The sequence below is a fragment of the Grammomys surdaster genome, unplaced genomic scaffold (genome assembly GCF_004785775.1).
Source record: "Grammomys surdaster isolate TR1022 unplaced genomic scaffold, NIH_TR_1.0 126153, whole genome shotgun sequence".
In the NCBI taxonomy this organism is placed as follows: Eukaryota; Metazoa; Chordata; class Mammalia; order Rodentia; family Muridae; genus Grammomys; species Grammomys surdaster.
In genome coordinates this window covers 5,873,922-5,896,970 of record NW_021620961.1, presented here as the reverse complement: position 1 = coordinate 5,896,970, position 23,049 = coordinate 5,873,922, and the positions used below count along the sequence as shown (strand labels likewise).

The 23,049-nt window shown below is 34.5% G+C and overlaps 1 protein-coding gene across 2 annotated transcripts in view; it reads right to left on the bottom strand.

Annotated features, from left to right (window-relative positions):
• Tmprss15 (transmembrane serine protease 15) overlaps positions 1-23,049 on the bottom strand; it is a 104,023-nt gene that overhangs the window by 15,630 nt on the left and 65,344 nt on the right. For both annotated transcript variants that reach the window (XM_028757237.1, XM_028757238.1), the window contains 7 exons: positions 20,356-20,481; positions 18,728-18,868; positions 15,403-15,513; positions 13,533-13,665; positions 5,561-5,656; positions 1,952-2,001; positions 1,011-1,197 (listed from right to left, as the gene is read on the bottom strand). In XM_028757237.1, coding sequence (XP_028613070.1) covers positions 1,011-1,197; positions 1,952-2,001; positions 5,561-5,656; positions 13,533-13,665; positions 15,403-15,513; positions 18,728-18,868; positions 20,356-20,481 — 844 coding nt within the window. The remainder of the gene's footprint in view (positions 1-1,010; positions 1,198-1,951; positions 2,002-5,560; positions 5,657-13,532; positions 13,666-15,402; positions 15,514-18,727; positions 18,869-20,355; positions 20,482-23,049) is intronic.

Below are 23,049 nucleotides of genomic sequence, written 5' to 3'. Positions count from 1 at the left end.
TGGTGGTGACTATAAATTGCTCAATCAAGTGGGAAAGGATATCAGAGTTAAAAGGAAATGTTAGAGCCAAGTAGTGAGGGCAGCGACTTTAGGGATAAAAAGCAAAGAACTTTCATATGAGGTAGCCAAGAGGTCCTGAGAAGAGGCAAGTTCTGAAAATTAAGGTCACCATGGTAGCTAGCTAGATTTCCTGAGACCACCATCCCAATTTCCCAAGAAACATATCTGAGAGCCCCTTTAAAAAAAATATATTCTTGTTTATAATGCAGGCCACTGGAGCGTATTCTCTAAGGAAGCCTTTGTCTTTTTCAGGAAAGAGATCTTAGACTATCTTATAGACAAGGTGGTAACCAGCTTTATCTAAGAAAAATTATGCATACCTTTGGTAGCTGTGAGTACAAAGAGAACTTAAAATAATTGGCAGCACCTTGCACTCCTGTGAGGTAAGCAGCCAGGTAACTAGCACCTAGCAGATAGTCATAACTAACAAAAGAGGAGACCCATGGACAGATGGTGGTGGTGGGTTCATAAAACATTCCTTATGGGGGGAGTAGTCCATGTATAATACATGATCACTTCCCTGGTTGAGTAGGAGAATATACACAGAGCATATGGGCTGAGAGTTGATTTAGTTTCTAACAGGCTATAGAACCAATACATTGTATAACAAATACCTCAACCTTTGTTGTGTTTGTGCTATGGTCCAATAAAAATGCCTAGATTATGTTAAAGCCTTTTTCTTCTCGTTGGACCCCCACTCCCTTCCCTGACTCTTGAAAGTTTTTCTCATGTTTCCTTAATTTGTCAGGTTTACTTTAATTTCTCTTAAAACGTGCACTGTGCTGTGCTTACTTATAGGTAGATATACATATGATATCTTTATTAGCATGAGAAAGAGAACACAGAAGCACTGTCCCAAGTCGATAGTTGGTGATGGTGAGCTTTTGGATCACCCTGGTTCTTCAGTCTTCACTAACTGCCATTTAGTCAGAAGTCACCTTTGAACTCACCTATACACACAGTGTGCTGCAGACACCAGCCAGTCACTGCTGATGAGAGATGCACCGCAGAGCAGCTGGTCTCTATACCTGTCTCTGTGATACAAAGCCACAATCCAGGGCCATGCCCCTGCCTGGGCGTCACTTCCACCAACGATCTTTGGGCTGACTTTCTGAGTCACCATTTTTTCTCCACATGCTATCAAAATAATTGAAGAAAGGATATACTTTAGTTTTAGATAACTTATTTGGTCAGGAAAATTGAAGTGATAACTGTAGAGTGAAAAATTATAGATACTGGGTATATAGAATTCTTTTTAGACATATAAAATATTCTTTAGGCATTCTTTATAAAGACATGGAGAAACCGAGGCATGAAGCAAGTTAGGAATGTGGAAAGACCAGTCACCATTACTGGAACTGGCCTATCTGCAAAGAGAAAGGAAAGAATGCAAGTGAACTAGGTGGAACCAAGCTGGGAACCAAGCTGAGAACCACAGTGACAGGGCAAGGCAGAAGTAACAGGGCAGGACTACATTCTTGAGAAAGATAAGCGTACAGAGAGTTTTCACCTGACCATGACTCCCGTAGGTTGGGTTCCTTTGGAATGTTCCACTATTTTTGTTATACCACCCTAGCAACCCCTCACCCCCTCCCCATTCCTTGGTTTGTGGTTTTTCCCTTTAAAAACCCATCTCAAACTGGCTGTCGGGGTCAATTCAGCTCCTGCGTGGGCATACAAATTGACCGGCAGCTAGTTGTCACGCCCTAATAAACCTTGCAATTGCTCTGGTACACGGTGTCTCGAGCAGATTACTGGGTGGCCGCGACTTTCTGAGACTTGAGTGAGGGTCTCCCCTCTGCGGAGGTCTTCAATAACAAGATAGCTTCAAGTGACATAAAATTCTGTCTGGAATTTTAAATTAAAAGCTTAAAGGGTGACAATCGCTTACCTTTATGGTTACATTGCAAGAGAATCAAGGAATCTTGGGAGCACTGTAGACTATAACAGAAAAGAAGCTTTTATTAGTTACATAGACATTTAAATCTATGTACGAGATATGAAATTCAGAAGAGTTTAAATCCACAGAAGAAAATGGCCCATGATGGTCAAATAGAGCTGTGTTTGTATTCTTACCACATAATCTCATGGGATTTTAGGAAAATTAACCAGTACCAATATGGGTGTAATAGAATGCAATGTCTTGGGACTTGATGAACATTAGGAGAAACATTTGCTTTGGAATTTTTTTTTATCACGAATTATTTTGATTATAGCAAACTTGGATTTCACTAGTTTCTCATTCCTAGGGAATATGTTTCAATTACTCTAGTCTATATTTAAAACCACTTATAGTGCTAAACTCTGTGTTCAACATAGTCTTATTTAATGAAGTATCTGTGACACATCATGGTTGTAAATCCTGAATTTTGGGTTTTGGTGATGAAAATAATGCAAGTTGATTATTTTTCTTCTCCATCTTTTTGTGACTAGATAACACATGCTTATGACAGGCTGTAATTTTTTTAGCAATATTAGTATACGACTTTTCTTTCTCTCCTTATTAGCTAGAAAACTTTTACTTAAACAAACACAGTATTTCTTTACTCTGGTGCTACTACTGTTGTGCAAAACATGACCTACTTGGAGAAAAGCACTGAACATCTCTAGTAATCTTGGGAATTAAACTAATTTCTGAACAATTAGTAGAAAGGTAATGCATGCCTTGTTCATGCCACAGAAAGAGATGGTTCATTCCGGACAAAGATTGGCTACTGCTATCTAGATTGGCAATTACTGAAGCTAACGAACTGCTACTGTATGGATTTACCCTTTAATACTTTTAGACTACGGTTGGCCATTTGGTGACAGAAGTAGTAGAAAAGACTACCACTATAGGAAAGACTTCTACTGTAAGACTGTAAGGAAAAGGAGAACCGATAAAGCCAGCCTCTGGTCTCATCATCTTCAGGGCTGTTCAACGATGAGTCTTTCTGTGAGGCTCTGAAATTCATTCTGGAAAGTAAATGAGTGAGCTGCAGCTTCCTCTTATAAAAGAGGCAAACATGTGCATGGAGACTATAAATTAACGACTTCTCATAAACTGCTGAAATCACATCACCCATAATTTGAAATTTGGTTTTCCCAAAGCCAATAAAACCTTACATTAAAAAAACAAAATTGTTTATGAGGTGTTATACAATTCTACCAGCAGAGGTCAATGTTACACCAGGAATCATAACACTGCTTCTGTTCTGCCTTTGAGGATCTCTTACACATTAAATATTTATATATGTGTGCCCACACATAGAATTAAATGCTTTACACTTATGTACTTACTTAAATGAGGTGTGCATGTTGCTTAAGTATTCTTTCCTCGGGAAAGGATAAAAGGAAAAACACAAAACAATGCTATGTGCTCACTAAAGGAATTCCATTTAGAACATGCATAGTAAAGCTTCTTTAAAAGAACATATGACTACATTCTATTATCAATATTCTCTTTTAATATTTAATACAACTTCAATAGAAATATAAGAAAATTTACTTTGTTAATGATCAGTTTTTCTATATATTTCTGTATAAAAGGACTCAAAAAAATCCCAATTAACTTTCCTTTTTATGTGTTTGAATAAAAAGTACCTTACAGGATGTATTATAGGATACTTTCAAGTCTCACAAAAATGCTTTTCACATCTACAGTACTTATCAATAAAAATCCATATTCAGCATGGCTTCTAGGACATTGTTACTGGCCGTAGAAAGAGCAAAATATGTTTAAATATTTTTAATCGGGCATAGAAGCAATTAATATTTCGTTACCATTTAACAAGAAATTTCACATTTTCTCTGATAACTTCTTCCTTGTTTTTCTTACAACTTTTAGAATAAGAATACTCTCAAAAACACTATTATTCTACATTACACTAAATGTTGTAACTATATAACATTAATTAACTAGCGGATTGAATAAATCAATATGTCTCAATTTTGCCAGTCCAGTATAATATGGCCAATTAAGGAAAGGATTGAAGACATTTAGCTAATTGGCTTTTATAGTGTAAAGAAATGTAAAGAATGCATTTATATATAAAGTCTTTTTTTCAAATATTATGAATGTAAGTATAATAATGGCCCTAACATTAGTTGAAACTGTCACCTGGCCCCCTATACCTTGTAACAGATGTGTAGCTGGGTCTTCATTGGGTACCCTAACAACTGAAGCAGGCACTGTCTCTGACTTGCTGCCTGGCTCTGGATTCCCTTCCTTTGGTTGAACTACCTTGCTGGGCCTCAGTGGGAGTGGATGTACTTAGTCCTGCTACAATTTTATGTGCTAGGGTGTGTTGGTACTCAGGTGTGTGTGGGCCTCTCTTTCTCCTCAAAGAAGGGAGGGGGCAATAGGGAAGGGACTTGTGAGGATGGGACTGGGAAAAGAGGAAGGAGGGGGCTGCAGTCAGGATGTAATTTGAATAAAAAAGTAAGAAAAAAGAATAAATGGAATAATATGTTTCTTCTCTAAAAGAGGCATTCAATTAATTTGAAAACTATTTTTTCCTTTTCTTACTAATATTTACATCTAGAAAAACTGAATAGGTAGAATTCTCAACATACTGGAGAACCACGATTTCCAGAATGCCTTATTAGAAAAGAAGCTGGGAAACCTGTGTGAAAACTTTCACGTGTTTTGGCTCAAACCCACTGAGACTCATATCAGTCAACACTGATAGAAAATACTAAACCCCTAGGTTCTTTCATTGATACTAAATGTAAGCCTGACAAATTTGTTTTATTACTTGAGCTTTTGGGAGTGCTAACTTTCATGAGTAATGGGATAACCTGATGCTGTTTTAGCATCAAATGTGTTAAATGAAGTGTACTGGTAATAGGATGCTAATTTTTAGAGTGCAATTTGATCCCTCCTTGAAGTCATTCTCATCCAGAGTTTGTCTGTAGTGGAATTATGAGATTCAGAGTCCAATTTCATCAATTTCAAACAAAAATCACACGAATACCTAAATAGGAGTATTTACATAGTTTATTATGACATACTTTTGAATAGAGGAAAGACACTTTATTTATTCTAAGGCTTACAATTTATACTTCTTTAGAATATGAGAATAAGAATAGTATTATAGTATAACATCTTCCTTTCTGTATGCCAGAACATTAATGGATTATAGTTCTTTAGATTGTCTTATACAAATTTTGTTTTGTTTTTTTGTTTTTCAAGACAGGGTTTCTCTGTATAGCCCCGGCTGTCCTGGAACTCACTCTGTAGACCAGGCTGGCCTCAAACTCAGAAATCTACCTGCCTCTGCCTCCCAAGTGCTGGGATTAAAGGCGTGTGCTACCACTGCCCAGCTAAAAATTAAGATAAAACAATCCTATCAGAAGAAAAGAAATACAGATGTTGCTTGACATTTCACAAATAAAAGAAATTGAACAATTTTCACATGCGCATGGTAAGTATGTAGTGCCACTGACATACTCTTGGCTTCAAATATTTTTTTTATCTAGTCCTATGTACCAAATAAGAATAAAATATCTTAGTACCCACCTAGGTGTTAGTATCAAGCTTCCATTAGGGGCTTTGTTTAATCTTACAAATGGTCCATTTCCAGTAGATAATATTGGCATTGACAAGTTTGCACTCCTATGGTAGGATAAATGACATATGAACAGGAGATAAAATTACCAACAGTAATATGTTACATTTTAAATTATTTAATGATACATAATTTGAAGTAAATTATGTTATTACTTGGAAGAAGAGGAGGGAGGGGAAACTGTGGTCAGGATACATTGTATAAGAGAAGAAATCTATTTTCAATATATATGATATCAAACACTATTATATACTATTAGCAAAATTATTATTAATGACATTAAATATAGTCAATTTTTGGGAAATGCCTTTTGTACTTGTTTGAGTATCTTACATTATATTACAAGGTCACTGCACATTTCTCTTGAGGATCTGACTTCTGTTCTGTTTTTCTTTTCGGTGTTATTGAGTGGATGTGAATAGTTTAATGGATCAGCTTGTGTACAATTTGAATTAAATTTGAATGAGAAAAGTAAATACAGTGCACATGATTTAAACCTTTCTTTCACCAGGTATAACTCATCTTTCAAGAAATCAAATCGCCTAAGATCTACATAGAGAAATAAGATTTTCAGTTTAGTTTTCTAATTTTCTCTTTGTTTTTGTTATCTCATTACATTTAAAGTCAAAGCAATCCTAAATCTATGGTAGAAGACATTTGGTTGCTCTGAGGGCCTCTATAGCCTTGATCTGCAGTTGCCAACTGGTAAGCCACCACAGGGTGACAAAAGACACCTTCAAGTAAAAGGGCATCAAATCCTTTAGGCTACAACCTGTGGTATCTGCACCATCTGCTGTGAGGCTTACTGAAGGTTTCTCTTAATTAATTTTACTTGTACTTTAAAATTTAGCCAGACAGTTAAATTTCAATCCCAATCTTTTTTTTTTAGTTCTTTTATTCAATCAATATTTTAGTATTAAGATAAAACTATGCCTTTAAATTTGAAAGTCAGTGGGAAGAACACGGAAAGGGAAAGAGTGATGGTTAAAAATGATACAATATGCATGTGGAAAACCATCAACAGTCAAAATAACAAAAATAGTAATAAAAATCATCATCATCATCATCATCTTTGTCTCTGGATTCTGAATATATTGCTTTTATTGTTATCTATAGTTATTAGGAGACAAGATGGTCTCTATCTCCTGAAATACTATGTTGAGTCTTCTTGTTACCTCTTCAGAATATTTAATGTCTCCCCTGGATAACAGCAAACAGTAAGAGTGTGTTTGGATACACAGGAAATGTGCCATGGGCACCCCAAATTCTTATAATTAATGAAAAGAAAAAATGTTCAAATCATAGCTCCTCTTCTTTCTAAAGCATTCAGCAGTCTTAACATTTATTTGGTGCTTTCCAGGCACTGAACAATCAGATGAGAAAATAGATGCTCTGTCTAATGTTCCAATATTTGATATATTTCACTTTCATTTGATAAGCAGATAAATGTAATGAAGGAACACAAAGTCATTAATCTTCCTTTAATAAAATATCAAATAGATTTAACGAAACAAAGTTTTGCTATTGTTATTTTTAGATTTTATAACATTTTCTCCAACCACATGATCAGAAGCATTATTTCATTTAAATAGCTCTATGTAATGCATTTGCTGAAGCTTAGAAAAAAGGGCAGAAGTGGATGTAGAACGTTAGGGATGCTTGAGTCATCAAGACCTTTACAGATATAAAATAGTTACAAGTGAAGACTCACACACTTTTGCAAATGTAGATCAAGAGCTCTAAATTTTATCAACGTGTGGCTTCTGGTAATCTCATCACATCAATACTTTCTGAATGTAGAATCTCTATTTGTTTATGTCAGCTTCAGCCTTCAGTGCTGGAACTGCTTAGTACACTTCATGGTAGGAGGGTAAAGTCCATGGTGATAATTACTCTCTAATCTCTTTAGAAAGCTTTCTTCTTTTGTTTACTCAAGTTACAGTTCTTTATTCTGCCTATGGTTTGCTATCTTTTAGCATTTTTCTAAGCAGTTCTCTCAATGTCTCTTATCTTTCAGGAGGCATTGTCACAGTGTTTTGTCAACAGTAGCAGATGTCACTCCAGAAAATTAAAGATTAAAACTATAAATTACCCAGAAACATTTTAGATCAATGGGATCAGAAAGTCAGGTTGCCAGCCCATCATACTGCTGTCAGAAACCTTTCAAACGATACTAATATTTGCTATAGAAAGGTAACAATGTCATGGGGAAATATAAGCTCTGTTTATTAAAGTATTACAAAGTTCTGTCTTTTTGCTTCCAACTTGATTTCTAACTATTTGAATCTGTTTTAGTAAATGCATAAAACAGAGAACAAGAGTTCTTCATTAAAATGTATTATAGGCATTTGGATATTAGACAATTCAATTTCCCTAGCTATCCCTGTTCCTTTGAAATTTCTTTAAGATAGGACTTGAAAAGGCCTGTCAATATCTGTAGAAATCTAAATAAAAATAGAAAATATTAAATTATAATTTTTAGAAATATTTTAGCCTACTCTACTTATTACATATAAGCTATTGGTGATACATGGTGAGACTGTGTTTAATGACATCTGCACATGTATTCTGAATGAAAGGAAGGCTAGAAAATGATCTTTAAGAATAATAGACACGTACTCTTCCCTTAGGGATCTCAAAAATGATGTTCTCTGGTGATGTTGGTACTGCCTAGAGAAGTAGTAGAAATTTTTTATTTTCATGGAAAAAGAACACAAATTATTTCTTTCTATGTGATTCAGATGAAAAGAAACTAAACAAAGTACATTTAGTTATGTAGTTATATAGACAGAGTCTTGCTATAATATCCGAGGTTGATGTTACTCCTATTATCCATCCTAGTTAACCTTGAGCTTTCAATACTCCTGTTGAGTGTTGGATTAAGTCTTGAGTGCGAGGATTGCAGAGACTCAGCATCATACCACCTTTAGTTTGCTTAGAAAACAATATGCCTTTTGAACAAAATCTATAAAATATTCACATGCACACACTTTCATGTTTAATATTGACATCACAATCCTAAAAGTAGTCTACAAAGTTTTCTGGTTTATCTTTTTATTTCCATTTGGGAACTTAATTAGAAGTAGACTGTGTGGATTTAAAATCCTGCCAACTTAATTTTACCTTTTCTCCCTAGAAATAATTTATTTAAGTCTGACTCAGAATAAATAGAATACAAAGCAACAAAAGTTTAAGGGACACTATTGATTAACACAGAATAAAAATGTAAACAATACATGGAAAATAAGAGATTAGTAACTCTATGTGATGTCATTCTTCATTATTCAAAAAATTTCTCATAGTGTATTAAATCGAATCAAGAGGACCAATATAGTATATTATTTTTGTTACATCACAGAGAAACAATCTTTGATGAGTGCAAGTAGTTAAAAAAAGGTTGTAATAATTTCCAGATATATTCATTTTACAAACTCCAGTGCCCATTCCCACAAGTGTCTGAAATGACTAGAGATTTAGTATCACGGAGTTCACCATAAAGCTTTACCCTGTTTACATAGTAGTGTCTCCTAGCAACCTATTTCCAAACCATTATTATAAATTTTATAGCTTATATACCCTTAAAGGGCTCTCCTGACTTCAGGAAAAATCTATTCTATGTGAGAAGAGAAGCATCTACATACAAACATTCTTACTTTTTAGGTCACAGATGGAGTGTAAAAATATACTTATAATGGAATTCTAGGGAGCGAAAAAGAGGCTATCCTTAGGCTTCTTCGATGGTATTCAGTCTTCAGGCACTCTTCTCAGGCCCTGCTTAGGTTCCCTCTCTTTTGTCTTGCTACTCAGACTGCATTTGCTGAGATAAGGATTCTTCCCTGCAGCAAGAGCTTAGGTAGAGATGTTTTAAGCCCTTGGACACACTAAAGCTGAAGCAATAATAATGCATGCTGCAAATAGTGCAGCCTGACACTCTAGCTCATTTCACAGCCCAAAAGGTTTAAGCAATGAATAGAGCCAGGTGGGATTAAGCTAAAAAGGCTTTTGGAGAATGAAGAGCTTTCTCTTCTGATTGGAGAGTAAGGAGGGGATTGATTTGGCAGGACAGAGTTCAGGACTTTTATAGACAGGGGATTGGTGGATGGAAGAGAGTCAGAAACAAAGTATCCCACTCTGACTGTCTCAACAGTGGGCAATTATGAAACACCACGTGTGACCTGGACATATTTTAATTGCAATCTCATTCATTTGCTACATGTATAGCAATAAACCTATCACTCACCTAAGAAAACTTTTCAAGTGTAGGTAAACGTATTGAATTTTCAGATTTTTCTGACCTCAGGTCTAGTTTGAAACCCATGGATAGAAGCAAAGAAAGGTCAATAGAAAAGTTATCTTGACCCAATCAATCCCTCCTTTGTGCAAGACACCATACTCACAGAAAGAGAGAAATCATTAGGCCAGTATTGTCATTCGCTTCTGTTATCTTACAGACATAATAGTGTTTGGAAGAAAACAAACTGCTGGCTCTTCAACCAAGAATAAGTGATGCTGAGTGTCGATGTTTTCAGGAGCTTGTCGAGGAGGCAGGGTCCTCCATGGACACTATCTTGAGTACTTTGTGCAGCATGAATCTCCTTCAACTTTATTCTCTCAAGTGTGACGGGTTTTATTTTAATTACATTTTTTATGTCTTTATCTATTGTGCACATATTTGTGGGGATACACCTGTTTGTTTACGCATGCGTGCACACGTGGGTATGTCTAAGCCAGACTACTGTTGTACACCTAGGCAAATCATCTCTATACTGTTTTAGTTCTTGAGTTATAACTTGTTGGCATACCTTGCCTATGTCCATTGACCAGCCTCATAAGTTAATGATTGATCAGAGATGAATGTTGAGAAACTGTCAAGCTACTGCAGCTCATTAGCTCCTCAGTTATTTTTTAATTGAGGCATCCTTAATTTTAAAGCAGGGGAAAATGGGTGTGAATTGTAGTATGTCAGGACATGCTCTTAGTAAAGGGTACCAGTTACTGAAATTATTTAAGTAGTCATCTTAGTCGAGTCTAAGCTGACTGATTCAGCTACTGACTAAATTGCTCTGCTTAACCCCAAACTAACTCTGGCAATCTGTCCTGATCTTCTGCCTCCCTCTCATTCTCATTCTGTGTGTGTGTGTGTGTTTAGAGTTGTGATGAATTAAAGCTTTGACTACATAGTTGAAAATTATCAGGACACTGATAGCACATACAGGAACCAGAATAATGTCTATCAATTTATCAAGCCAGTATAAGATACCAATTTTAATTTCAGGTTTTCAGTACCTCATGACAAATTGAGGAATAAAATAAATGTGTGTTTGCGTGGGATCATTCATTTTATTTTTGAGATAATATAATTACCACATTTTTTCCTTCCCTTTCTTCCAGTTAATTATGGTAACTGCATTTGAAGAACAAAAGTCATCCTCTACTTCAGGTTTATAAACACTTTGAAGTAGAAGAAGCCTGATACAAGTCTATTTATGTCCAGCTTAGAGAGTGAGAGGATAAAAAAACACGAGTCTGTTATGTAAAGTAGAGATATATTGCACAGAACTCTTAGGAGAGTTAACAACCCCTCCCAATGTCTAATTAGGAAATAAATGACTAGCTCTATTTCCAACTAATATTTTCTAAATATTAATTTTAATGATTTCCAGGCAAATCTCATGTGCATGGATTGGGCCAAAACTTTGGTTCTCTTCTTAGAAAAAACAATGGAAATCTCACCATTAACTTTAGCATTACCTCAATGTAAAAACAAAGCAAATCAATCAAACCAACCAAATAATACTTTCTTACTTTCATCAAAGACATAAAAATGTTATTCAAAGTCCTTTTTACTTATGGATGCTATAAATGAGATGGAATTAAAATGTTTAATACAAAGGAGTAAAGGCTGATGGGATTTTTACAAATCCTCATGGGATTTTTACAAATCCATGGAGAATTGCAGTTCATACACAATCTGTATAAATAAACTTGAGAGAATACAGCCCATGCTTAATAAATGGGATCCTAAATTAGTTCTCGGGGTACCAAACACATCGTTTAAACACAATATGTTTTTTTTCTATTTTCATATACTAGTCTAGACAACTCTCATTAATGCTGTAATGTCCTTTCAGTTATTAAAGCACTATGGAGACTAATAAGCATGGATAAGAACAAAGATTAACATCTTTAAACAAATTACCTGTATCACTTCAGAAGAAAACAAGTACCTGGCCTTTCTCAAAAATATTGTATCTAAGGCAATAGACTGTGTCACTTATTTTCTATACTGGAGGACCCTCTCTCTTGATCGCTATGTCTCACAGCAAGAACTGCAATCCATAGGAAATGAGGTCAATGGACCAGACAGTAGAGTCTGTCTGGGGATGAGATAACACATAAATAATAGGACTCAGTGTTGTAGAATTGATTTATATTCACTCAACTCAGACTAGTCCCTTGAAAGCCTTTGCTGATAGGCTCTAAATGAGTTCAAGTCTCCTCTACCACATTTAAAAATAGTATACAGTAATTTTCTGTTGACATGTTTATCTCTACCATATAAATATGTAAAACCAAATCATAATGTATTCATTCATGGACCTGATTTAGTACCATCACTAATGCTTTTATTTCTGAATAAGGAATAATCCCAATATACTTACAAAGTTTAATTGCACTAAAGACAAATACATTTATTCTAGTATATTCTGTTTTGCATCTGTAAAAAAAAATCACTTCATCTCAGATACTTAACTCAAATTAATTAAACATTTTTTGGTTTTTCACCTTTGAAATTATAATATAATTGAAACATCTATCCCGTCTTCCATCCATTCTAACCCCTTAAAATACCCCTTGCTCTCTTTCAAATTCATGATCTCTTTGTTTATTGTTAATACACAGACATACATATATTTATGTTCATGTGCATATATATATATATATATGTATATATATATATATATATATATATATATATATCAAACTGAGATGTTGATCAATTTGATTTTCATAAAAAAAAGTCTAGGCATTACTAATTAGACCTGATGGGCTCACAAGAACAAAATGAATGGAAGCACGTTGTTGGGTGGGTATGGAGAGAAGAGTGAAGATGAGAATAGTGACAAATATTGTCAAATACAATATATGGAATGTCCCCAAATTCATAGGTTTACAAATCCACCAGCACAATTCTTATTTGAGTCGGAGGATGGATTAATGGTTATTTTTCTTTTTTGGTAACAAACATTTTTTAATTTTATACTATAAATTTCAAATAAGCCAAAATTGTCAATCTTTTAAAATGGAGCTCAGTGGTGTTTCAGTGAAATGAGTCAATGTATAACAGCTTCCGTCACTAACTCTTGATTTAACTGTGTTGGACACCTACTGTCACATGGTGGAAAAAGAGAACCAACTCAAAAAGTTGTCTCAGAGGGATTTTAAAAAATTATTTTTATTATTAATTAACTAACTAATTAATTAATTAATTAATTTTGCATGTACTGAGGTGACTATGTTTTGGTTTTTTTGTCCATAAGTTCACTATATGGTTTATTATATTCATTTCTGTGGGATAAATCCAACTTGGTCATAATGGATAATCCTTTTAATACCTGTCCATATTTGATTTGCAAGTATATTATTTAGCATTTTTAATCTATGATCAGTGTTGGTTATATTAGCAAATAAAATATAATTTCAAATACCAAATTCTAAAACTTCGTTGTCCTCTGACCTTCACATGTTCATCCTGAGGCATGCATATACCTATTCCTACTCTCTCTCTCTCTCTCTCTCTCTCTCTCTCTCTCTCTCTCTCTCTCACACACACACACACACACACACACACACAGAGAGAGACACACACAAACACTACAACTATTAATAGTAAAAATTGGAAAGCAGATTATAATCACTTACCCTAGTCCCAGAAGATGACAAACTTGATTTGAAATTTGTATGGTCCAGTTCTCGGCACAAGCTATATGCCATATGCTATGGATATTGAACTGTACCAATCCATTGTTGCTCCTTGTGCCATTGAGAAAACTCACTAGAAATACAGAGAATAGGATGGTAGTTACAAAAAACAAGGGGGTGGGGGCCATGTGGAAATTTTTGTCAAAGAGAAAAATTCGTCTATACTGGAGGAAGAAAGTTTTTGTGACTAAGTACACAGTACAAATATGAGGACTATCTACTCTTAAATTGCTAAAATAAATAAATAAATTTCAAACTACCTCATCACAAACAAATATTAAGCACTTGAGGTGCTATTTCTATTGATTAAAGGTTTGTTCATTTCACACTGGATGCATAGAGCAAAATGTCACTTTGCATCCCATAAAGTTATACTTATAATTTTTAAAATTTCAACAGAATTTGTAAAACACCAATAAGTACATAGATATTCATTATGGATATTAGATTATACACAGTGTCATCTTGGTTAAGTTCATTGAGGAATGGCAGCCTTGAGGAAAGGTGCTCATACTTAACATCTTGATTAGCAATTGGTTGGAAGTTTTTGAAGAGTATCTTAGAAGATATAAATTGAAAAATCCAAATTGAGTTGATATTCTTTTGTCTTTTTCTATGACTATAAAATGAAAAGAAGCAAACCATTCAAGTTTATTTCCCAGCAAATGAACAAAATAAAATTGTACATTTTGTTATTTATTAAAATTTATTTATGAAAAACATTGCTTATAAACTTATAAACTAGAAGAGGGAAAATGAAATTCAGGAGAAAGCTCATGTTTATTGTACACTTGAGCTGCCTTTCCAGAAATGTATTTTTCTTTGCTGTATTTGCTCTTCGATTCTCTTCTTCTTCCCACTATCTTACAAACATTCTGCAGAGAATATTACGGTCATTATGCCCAGGAAAGGGTTCAACTTAAGCTAGTTTTCAAGGAAAGAAATTTTCAGCGATGGCAATCTGACCTACAAACAGCATGCTCTTATTATTTTACTTTATTTTTTCATTAAAAGAGTTTGATATTGCATTAAACAGATGGTGGTTCAAACAACCTTAGCTCTTGTGAGGCATGTGATCATTGACAGGTGCATAACTTCTTCAAAACTCAGTTTCTTCAGGGGTAAATCAAGTTATTTATTAATATGGGACTCTTTAATCACACTTATTTATATTGCAATGCACATAATATTTGTAATACTTTTTTAGAAATAAAATCAAAATAATATATAATAATACATTATTCATATCACCATTGCAACCTGAAATGAGGGCTTGGCTGGAAACTAATCAAAGCAGAAGTAGAAGACACTTAAGAACTAAAAAGAAAAAGAATCCAAACCAGAGAAGTCAGTAATAATACACATACAGGTGCTCCTTCTGAAGGCATTAAGCAAAATAGAGTAGCAAATGGGCCAGGTTCTAAGGTGCCTGGTTTGGTTATATTTGTTTTTGATATTTATGTTTCTGACTGAATTCTTTTGTCCTAGACTTACAGCTATTACATGTAACAAAACTTAACAAGCAACATATACAAACTACACACATACACACACACATATGTATATACATATGTACATATATATATATTACATACACACACACACAACATACACACACACACACACACACACACACACACACACACAAATGTTTTACTATAAACCAAAACGGTTTCAAAGCTCATATCAGGAGAGTGGTTCACATTCTTCAACACTTGCAATGAAACAATATGTATTCTTTCTTTCATGGTTGTAGAATCTAAAAACAAAGTAAATACAACACATGTATTTTCATGGAAGTAAGACATACCACAATGTGCTTCATCTGAGCCATCAGTACAGTGTGGGTAGTTATCACAGAGATTCCCCATAGGAATGCATTTTCCGTCTTTGCACTGAAATTCGTCATCCTGGCAGGGCTCTGTTTATTTTATAAAGCAAAACAAACAAACAAACCACAAGTTGAAGATTTTTGGATACTCATTCCATTTATGGACCTTTAAATATCAGACATTTGCTTTAGTGCTTGAAGGAAGAAGCTTCAATACAATTCAATTTTGAAATACTCCAAAATTTCTTACCTAGATTGCTTCAGAAACGGCACTAATGGTGCACACATGGCTTAAATGAATATAAATTAAACCTTGGTCAGCCATCTTTTTTTTTTTTTTTTCCAAAACTGCATCAGGGAAAATTCCAAGAGGTAACTGAGATTGTTCTTAAAATGACCCAACCCTAAAGATCTCAGGTATGGCTAGGAGTTACCTCCCTCAAAGAGACTTATCATTGTGACTTTTGAAAGAAGAGCTTTATGACCAGAAGAGCTCTGTTCAGATCACATATAACATCAATACTGTGTGCTTGCACAGCTGAACACGGAGACACTTAACACCTCATGCTCTGTGGTACATTCGAAATCTGGGAGCAGAAACACAACCTTTTGATAACAAACCTTTGATAACTCATGAGACCTCTAGTTTGAAAACAACTAGCAAATATAAATTAGAATCAAAATTCTATCATAAAAGGAAGAACTACTTCCATGGAAAAAAGTTACTCAAAATTAACTATTCATTTGGCGTGTTTGTGTGTGTGTGTGTGTATGCTGTGCACACATTTGGTACAGTGTCATTAATCAGAAATACATATAAAACAAAGGTAGGTATTGGCCTTTGGCAAAAGTTATGAAAAGTATAGATAATATTACCTCGTTTTTCTCTAGAAACAATTGCTCTGTGTTGGCTAATTTGACAGTTTTTTGAGGAACGTGGCATTCAACTTATATTGATTTTTTATACCTGTATGAATTTCACAAAATTCATACAGGTATAAAATGCCAGGATCTTGTCACTTTTTCTACCATTATTCTCTCTCCTTACAAGTTTTTTTTTTCTCATAGTCATCACTTTTTGTTTGCAAATCCAACCAGAACTTTGTTGGTTAACCCCATGCTATTTTTGTCATTATTGTGTTTGTAAGTCTTGCCAGACCAGTCATTACTGTAACACTCAGGGTTTATTCATAATGACCAAAGGTGATACCCCTTGAAGGAAATCAAGTCAGCTAGGAATCTAAGGTTTAGTGTCAAATCTGACAAAAGTATTAAATATTGGTACATTTTAATGAGAGATTTTTAAACTATTTCTTTAAAGGTTTTATACATGCTTGATTACACTCCCCAAGCCCCCAACATGGATACATTCTCCTTCCCTTTTTACCTAATTTTATGTATTTTTACTCATTCAAGACTGAGTGTGTATATAAATTAATCTTTCTGAGATTATTGGATCATAAGTAGCTTTCTTGGAACCATTTTTTCCCACAGAAAAATGACCCATTATCCTTATCTGCTGTGCTACTGGAGGTTGATAGTTACTAAAGGAAGGAGGTCCATTTTTCTTTGGGAATGTAGTCATTAGAAGATTACCCATAGTCCACTAGACGACCCCATACTCGTGTGAATAGACGTAATATTAATTGGACTGAGAAGGATAAAACTTAATGGATCACTGTAATTGCTGCAAAGGCAAAGAAACTAAGTTTGAACTCAGGGATCCACTTGGTAGAAGAAGAGAATGAACTCTTACAATAGTTCTCTGACTTTAGCATTAATGGCAATATATAGATGTCCATACACAAACTCACTAAGCAAATGTAAATATACAATTTAAAAAGCAGAGGGTATAATGTTGAGAGGGAAAGCTGGAGCAAGAGGGTGAATATAATATAATATATTTGTATACATACATGTGAGTCTCAAAAATTGTTATTTTAAGTTTCTCTCTCTCTCTCTCTCTCTCTCTCTCTCTCTCTCTCTCTCTCTCTCCCTGTGCTCTAAAATATTTCTCTGTTAAGTCAATACTCCTGTCCTTGACTCTATTCTACCACTTACCACTTTTCTCTTTAAATAACTAGATATGGAGGGGATGTATATTTATTCTCTCTTGGTAGCAGAAAAATGATAACTGGGGATGTTTGTCTGTTTTAAGCTTTAAAATATCCTCTCTTTGTACCCGAAATTTAATTTATCTTAATGAAGGTATTTTTAGGAGGTTATGACTGGCATTTTCTCCAAATTTTTATAACAGGAGAAAAGTAGATTATATATCTCAAAACATAATTTTATTAGGCAGGTTCTAGTAAATGAAATTATCAATTTGTTTCACACACTTATTTTTAAACAGATTACTGAGATGACAAATGGCCACAAATGATTATATATATATATTTTTTACCACCAGGAATCATGAATATCTTAGTGGAACTGTTTCTCTTTCTTCTGGATGTTATCATTTCTTTACCTTACATTTAGAATAAAGTATAGAAGGGGTGTGGCGATTCTAATCTTGCGAAGGCGGGGATAGAGGCCTGACCTCCAGTAATTGAAGGGGACCTTGTAATGGCTCCGGTCCCCCTGTCGTTGTCCAGTGAGGCATGAGGGCCATACCCATTAAAATTGATTCAGTAATCAATGTGCTCGGATATATATTTTTCTTGTGACTATTATTCTTTTTGAAACTCAAAATGTTAAGTAGAAAAGGCTATAATATTGATAGTTTCTAATTAATTGTTATTTTACAAAACACAGTAGATGTCAAGATTTTCCAGTTCATTTTCATCAGTCCTAGAAAGTATTATTTTTCCCCATGCGTTTTTTTTTCTGAACTTGATGCTGTGTGTTCTTCATTTTGAGTTTTTCTTCAGTGTGCCGTCTTGCATCCCGTTTACTGACTCCCAGAATTTCCCTTGCAGTTAATATTTTAGTTGGGTGTCATTTGCATCCTAGCAGTTCGGGGCTAATCTCCCTCCTCCTCTCTCAACAATGCCTTGACAAAAGAAAATTCCCTTCCTCACTGAACCAATTACTTTACTTTGAACTTTATGTTAAACTTTAACTTTGGTGAGTAGAAGTCAGAGAAGTGTTAATTGATGCACAATACATGTCGTGTACTCCTGCTGTGACGAAACTTAGATAACCATTATATTGATAAAGAGAAAGATGAAAAACTGAAATATGCTGAAAAAAACAAAATAGAATCTCAGAGTGCAAATTTATACGTAGTGACTTGGGCTTCAAGTGGGTTTTGTTTTCTTGTTTGGTTCCCATCTGCTCTGAGGAGGTGTGTGTTACTTACCTGGAATCCCCAAGTAATAGCCGGAAGTGAAATTTGCTTTGAAGCCCTTGCGGCCGGTCTCCAAGTTTGTGGAGAAAATCACAGTCATTCTGTTCGTGGTAGAGAACAAGTCCTTCACAGGACCAGGTCCTGTGTACACAGCTGCCGGCAAAGGAAAAGGAGACTGACTGTAAGTTCAAGAGGTAGGACTGTATACAGCGGGGCTCACCCGCATATACGTATTCTTATAGTCTAGATGCTGATTCTTATCTACCTTTTCTATTAGAAGCAGAAAAATAATTCCAGAACAAAACAATTTCTAACTTAAAGTTACAGTATCATTAAGATATCCTTCTCGACTTTTTATTTCTTTGGATTTGTGTGAATATTAAGAAGTAAAATTTTAAAAAAAAGTAAAATAATAAACTGTTATTTTCTGTGATCATATGAGCAGAGTTTTTATTAAGTAACACAATTTAGCCTGAAAATAAGTAACTATGTCAACAACAAAGCAACATCAAAAATCACTGGAAATGTGTTTACAAATGGAGATAAAGATCCAGATGAAATGTTTCCCTATTCTTGCTAGTCCCATATGATTTCATTTTTGATTTATTTTGTGTGTTGCTCTGACAATCAATTCCAGAAAGATGTGATCTGGAACTCTGTGGGGTTTTCCTGACACATCTGGGGAAACATCACTATTATCCTGGTCCTTTAGAGAGTAGAGACTCATGGTGAGTTTTCATTTTCGTGTTATAATTTTTATATAACACTAACCTAATTTAAAGAACTTCAGGTAGATTTTATAATTAAAGATGAATATGAATTACAAGGACAGGTAGATAAAACTCGTTTTGGTAGTTCATGCTTCCCAGTTGAACTTGTAAGGTTCTTTGTAATTTAATGTGTGGTTTGCCTTATCAAAAATGTTTCTTTCTTAAAATGAATTTCTAAATAATATAATGTAGTCTTATGTTTTGCTAATAACCTTTAAATGTGCTAGTATATGTTTTATTATCCAGACACAAATATTTCTCATGTGTAGTTAGAAAGTAATTATCAATAGCCATAGTGAAAAATAAACATTAGTAACTTGAATCATTCTCAGCTGTTGAGAAGAAGAGGATGCCATGGACAATAATAAACAAAATGGTAGTAAAATATAGAATAAGATGACTTAAAATATTTACAAGGGACAGTAGTTGGATATGTTAAGGCCAGAGGAAATCTGGTTTAATAATTATTTTTGAATACCTGTTGTACACATATTTCATAAAACTACATAGTAGGATACACATGGCACATTTCTAGTTAATTATTACCAACTTTTAATAACTGTGAAGCAAATATATCAATCCTGATTAACAAAGACTATTCTAGAAGAGTGTAATCTTGTCAGTATTGAAAACATGTCCCAAAATAAAACTCAGTGTATCCTGGGAACACTTGGCAGAAGGGAAATCATTATCAGAATATATTGTTTGAAAAAAATTTTGAGTAGAGTGGAAAATCTTTGACATGCTACCTTGCTGTTACATTTTCATCTTGCCAACTGTGAGATGCTTATATGTGCTTCAGTGTACTCTCTCTGTAAATCCAGTATCTTCAGCTATATAACTTTTAGAGGGTTGAAATTTCAGTCTTACCTAAGAGCAGGGAGTCAAATTCTTCTCCGTCTCTAATTTCAACCACATCATGGATGTCTTCTAAATCGAATTCTTGAAAATGAAGTTGAATGTTTTTCCCCCTCTGTGCATTTAAATTCCATATACCTTGAGTACAATAAATAGTGACAATTTACAATGTACATCTTTGTATTTTTTATTTATTTTCATTTTTTTAAAATTTGTATTGTGTGTATGTGTCTGTGTGCCTACATGCATGTGTTTGGTGTGTGTGTGTGGCTGAGACGAACTTCCCAGTGGGCACACAGGATGATTTGTTGAAGTCATTTTCTTCGTCTACCATTGAGATTCCCAGAATCAGAGGATATCTGACTTGTTGGCAAGAGTCTTTACTTGATAAGATGCCTAGCCAGCCTCAGTTCATCTAATTTTCTGTGATTAAATAAGCAAACTCTGATATTTATTTGAAAGGGTCTCCATTCATTAAAATAAATTACAAGCCATTACTTCTGTAAAAAATAAATTTCCTGCCTCAATACATGTTACTTTTTTAAAAATTAAGTTCTAAGTTGGTTTACCATTCAGATTCTCTTCTGTACTACTTCCTCCTACACTCTGAGTATTCTCACTCACACTTCAAGAATCAACCTCTCTCTGTAGAGTACTGACTTCTCCAGGTGTTTGTACTATGAACTTCATTTGATGAAAAGATAAGTAGACCACACACACACACACACCACAGATTGTATGGATTGTCTATTTGGAATATTCATGGGTCATTGTTTGATGTCTCACCTTATGTTGACCTTCCTTATATTTTTTATCACATACAACCAACCTGAGACACTTCAGTCCTGCCTCCTATGCTGTTCAGCGTTCGAGAGTGTAAGATACTTAAGATACTGACACTCTTTTTTTTTAAAGATTTATTTATTTTATATATGGGAGTACACTGTAGTTGTCATTATACACACTAGAAGAGGGCATCAGAACCCATTGCAGATGGTTGTGAATCACCATGTGGTTGCTGGGACTTGAACTCAGGACCTCCGGAAGAGCAATCAGAGAGCTTAACTGCTGAGCCATCTCACCAGCCCAGATAGTGACATTTCCTATGTCCTGATTGGATGCTGCTGATGCTCCCTCCTCAGCCTCTAACTATGATACATAGACAGAAGGATCTGCCTGAAATGCAAACTGATTCTGTCATGCTTCTCATGTAAATTTCTGGAAATTTCCTCTTTTCTCTGATATAAAAATTCGAGTTACATAACAGAGAGCAAAACTTCATGTTACCAATTTTAACCAATTACAATTAATTGGTTTTCCTTAAAGTCCTGTTATCTTGGACTTGTCTGTGAAGATCCCTTTCCTGTCTCTCTATAATGCCTTTCTTTTACTTGCATTTTAATAATATCTTGAACATTTGTAAGAAGAAATAATCTTCCTCTGGGAAGAGCCTACCACTTGGTTGCCTATTAACAAATTATCATTCCTAAAAGCATTTATAAGTAACATTTTACTGTTACATAATACATGTATATGTGAGTATATATATGTAAATACATGCATATATGTATAATCTATCAATCTATATATGTATGTATATGTATACATGTATATGAATGTAGCAATGACTCATGTGAAAAGAACCCATGAATTTGAGAGTGAGAAGGGGTATATTGGAGTGTTTAGAAGGAGGAAATGAAAGGGGAAATGATGCTATCACAGAATCTCAAAAATAAAAGCAATAAAATTTCCCGTAGTTTGTTCAATGGTGAGTTTTAGAGTTTTAGATGTTTTTTAAAAAATCTTTGCTTTATGAAAAGATATAATTTCTGGTTGACTTCAGCATCAAGTGTGATGTCAAGTGGGCATCAGATCCTATTGCAGATGGTTGTGAGCCACCATGTGGTTGCTGGGAATTGGACTCAGACAATCTTTGTTTCTACTTCCAGATCATGTTAAACCAATGTTTACCTATTCATCTATCCTGGTGACCTCTGTTTGCCTTGATAGGCCTGATCATCTCTATGAAGAAAGGCTCATATCTTAAAATTTATTGTCACTGTCATTGTAGACACATTAATGTTAGTGGCTCAATACTGCATTTGGGTCCTACCTAGGTTTGGTCATGGAAAAAAAAAAAAACATGACTGTCTTTTTCAGCCCATGCCTCTGGAATTATGGTCTTTGTAAGGCAGGATGCAGAACATGGGTTTGTGATGCGGACTATGCGGTCTTCAGATAACTATAGTGAATGTCTCTAGGTAGTTACCCTGGCCCACAGTAGCTTTTGCACATATTTTTGTAGGTTGCTTTCTCTAAATGTAGGTATTTCAATAGCCTCCTTTATTAGCTCATTCGTGCTAGGAGTCTAATCATGTTACCCTAGCTCTAGTCTTTATCGAGTCTAGTATGTGTTCTCTAAATGTGAAGATACTACACTGGCTGTCTTTATCTTTTTCATTGGCCTTGTTCTATGAAACTGCAAGCTTGCTCTACATACTCCAGAGATTATATCAGTGAGCTAGGAAATGTTAAGAGAGAAATATCTTGGGCAAGAGTATTACTTTTATGTTTTTATTCTGTAATTACAATATTAATAAAAACATTAGAGAATAATTGTGAGAATTCATTAAAATAATGTATGCTGGACACCACTACCTTGTTTTCATTTAAGTTATTTAGGAAAAAGTAGGTCATAAGTTTGAA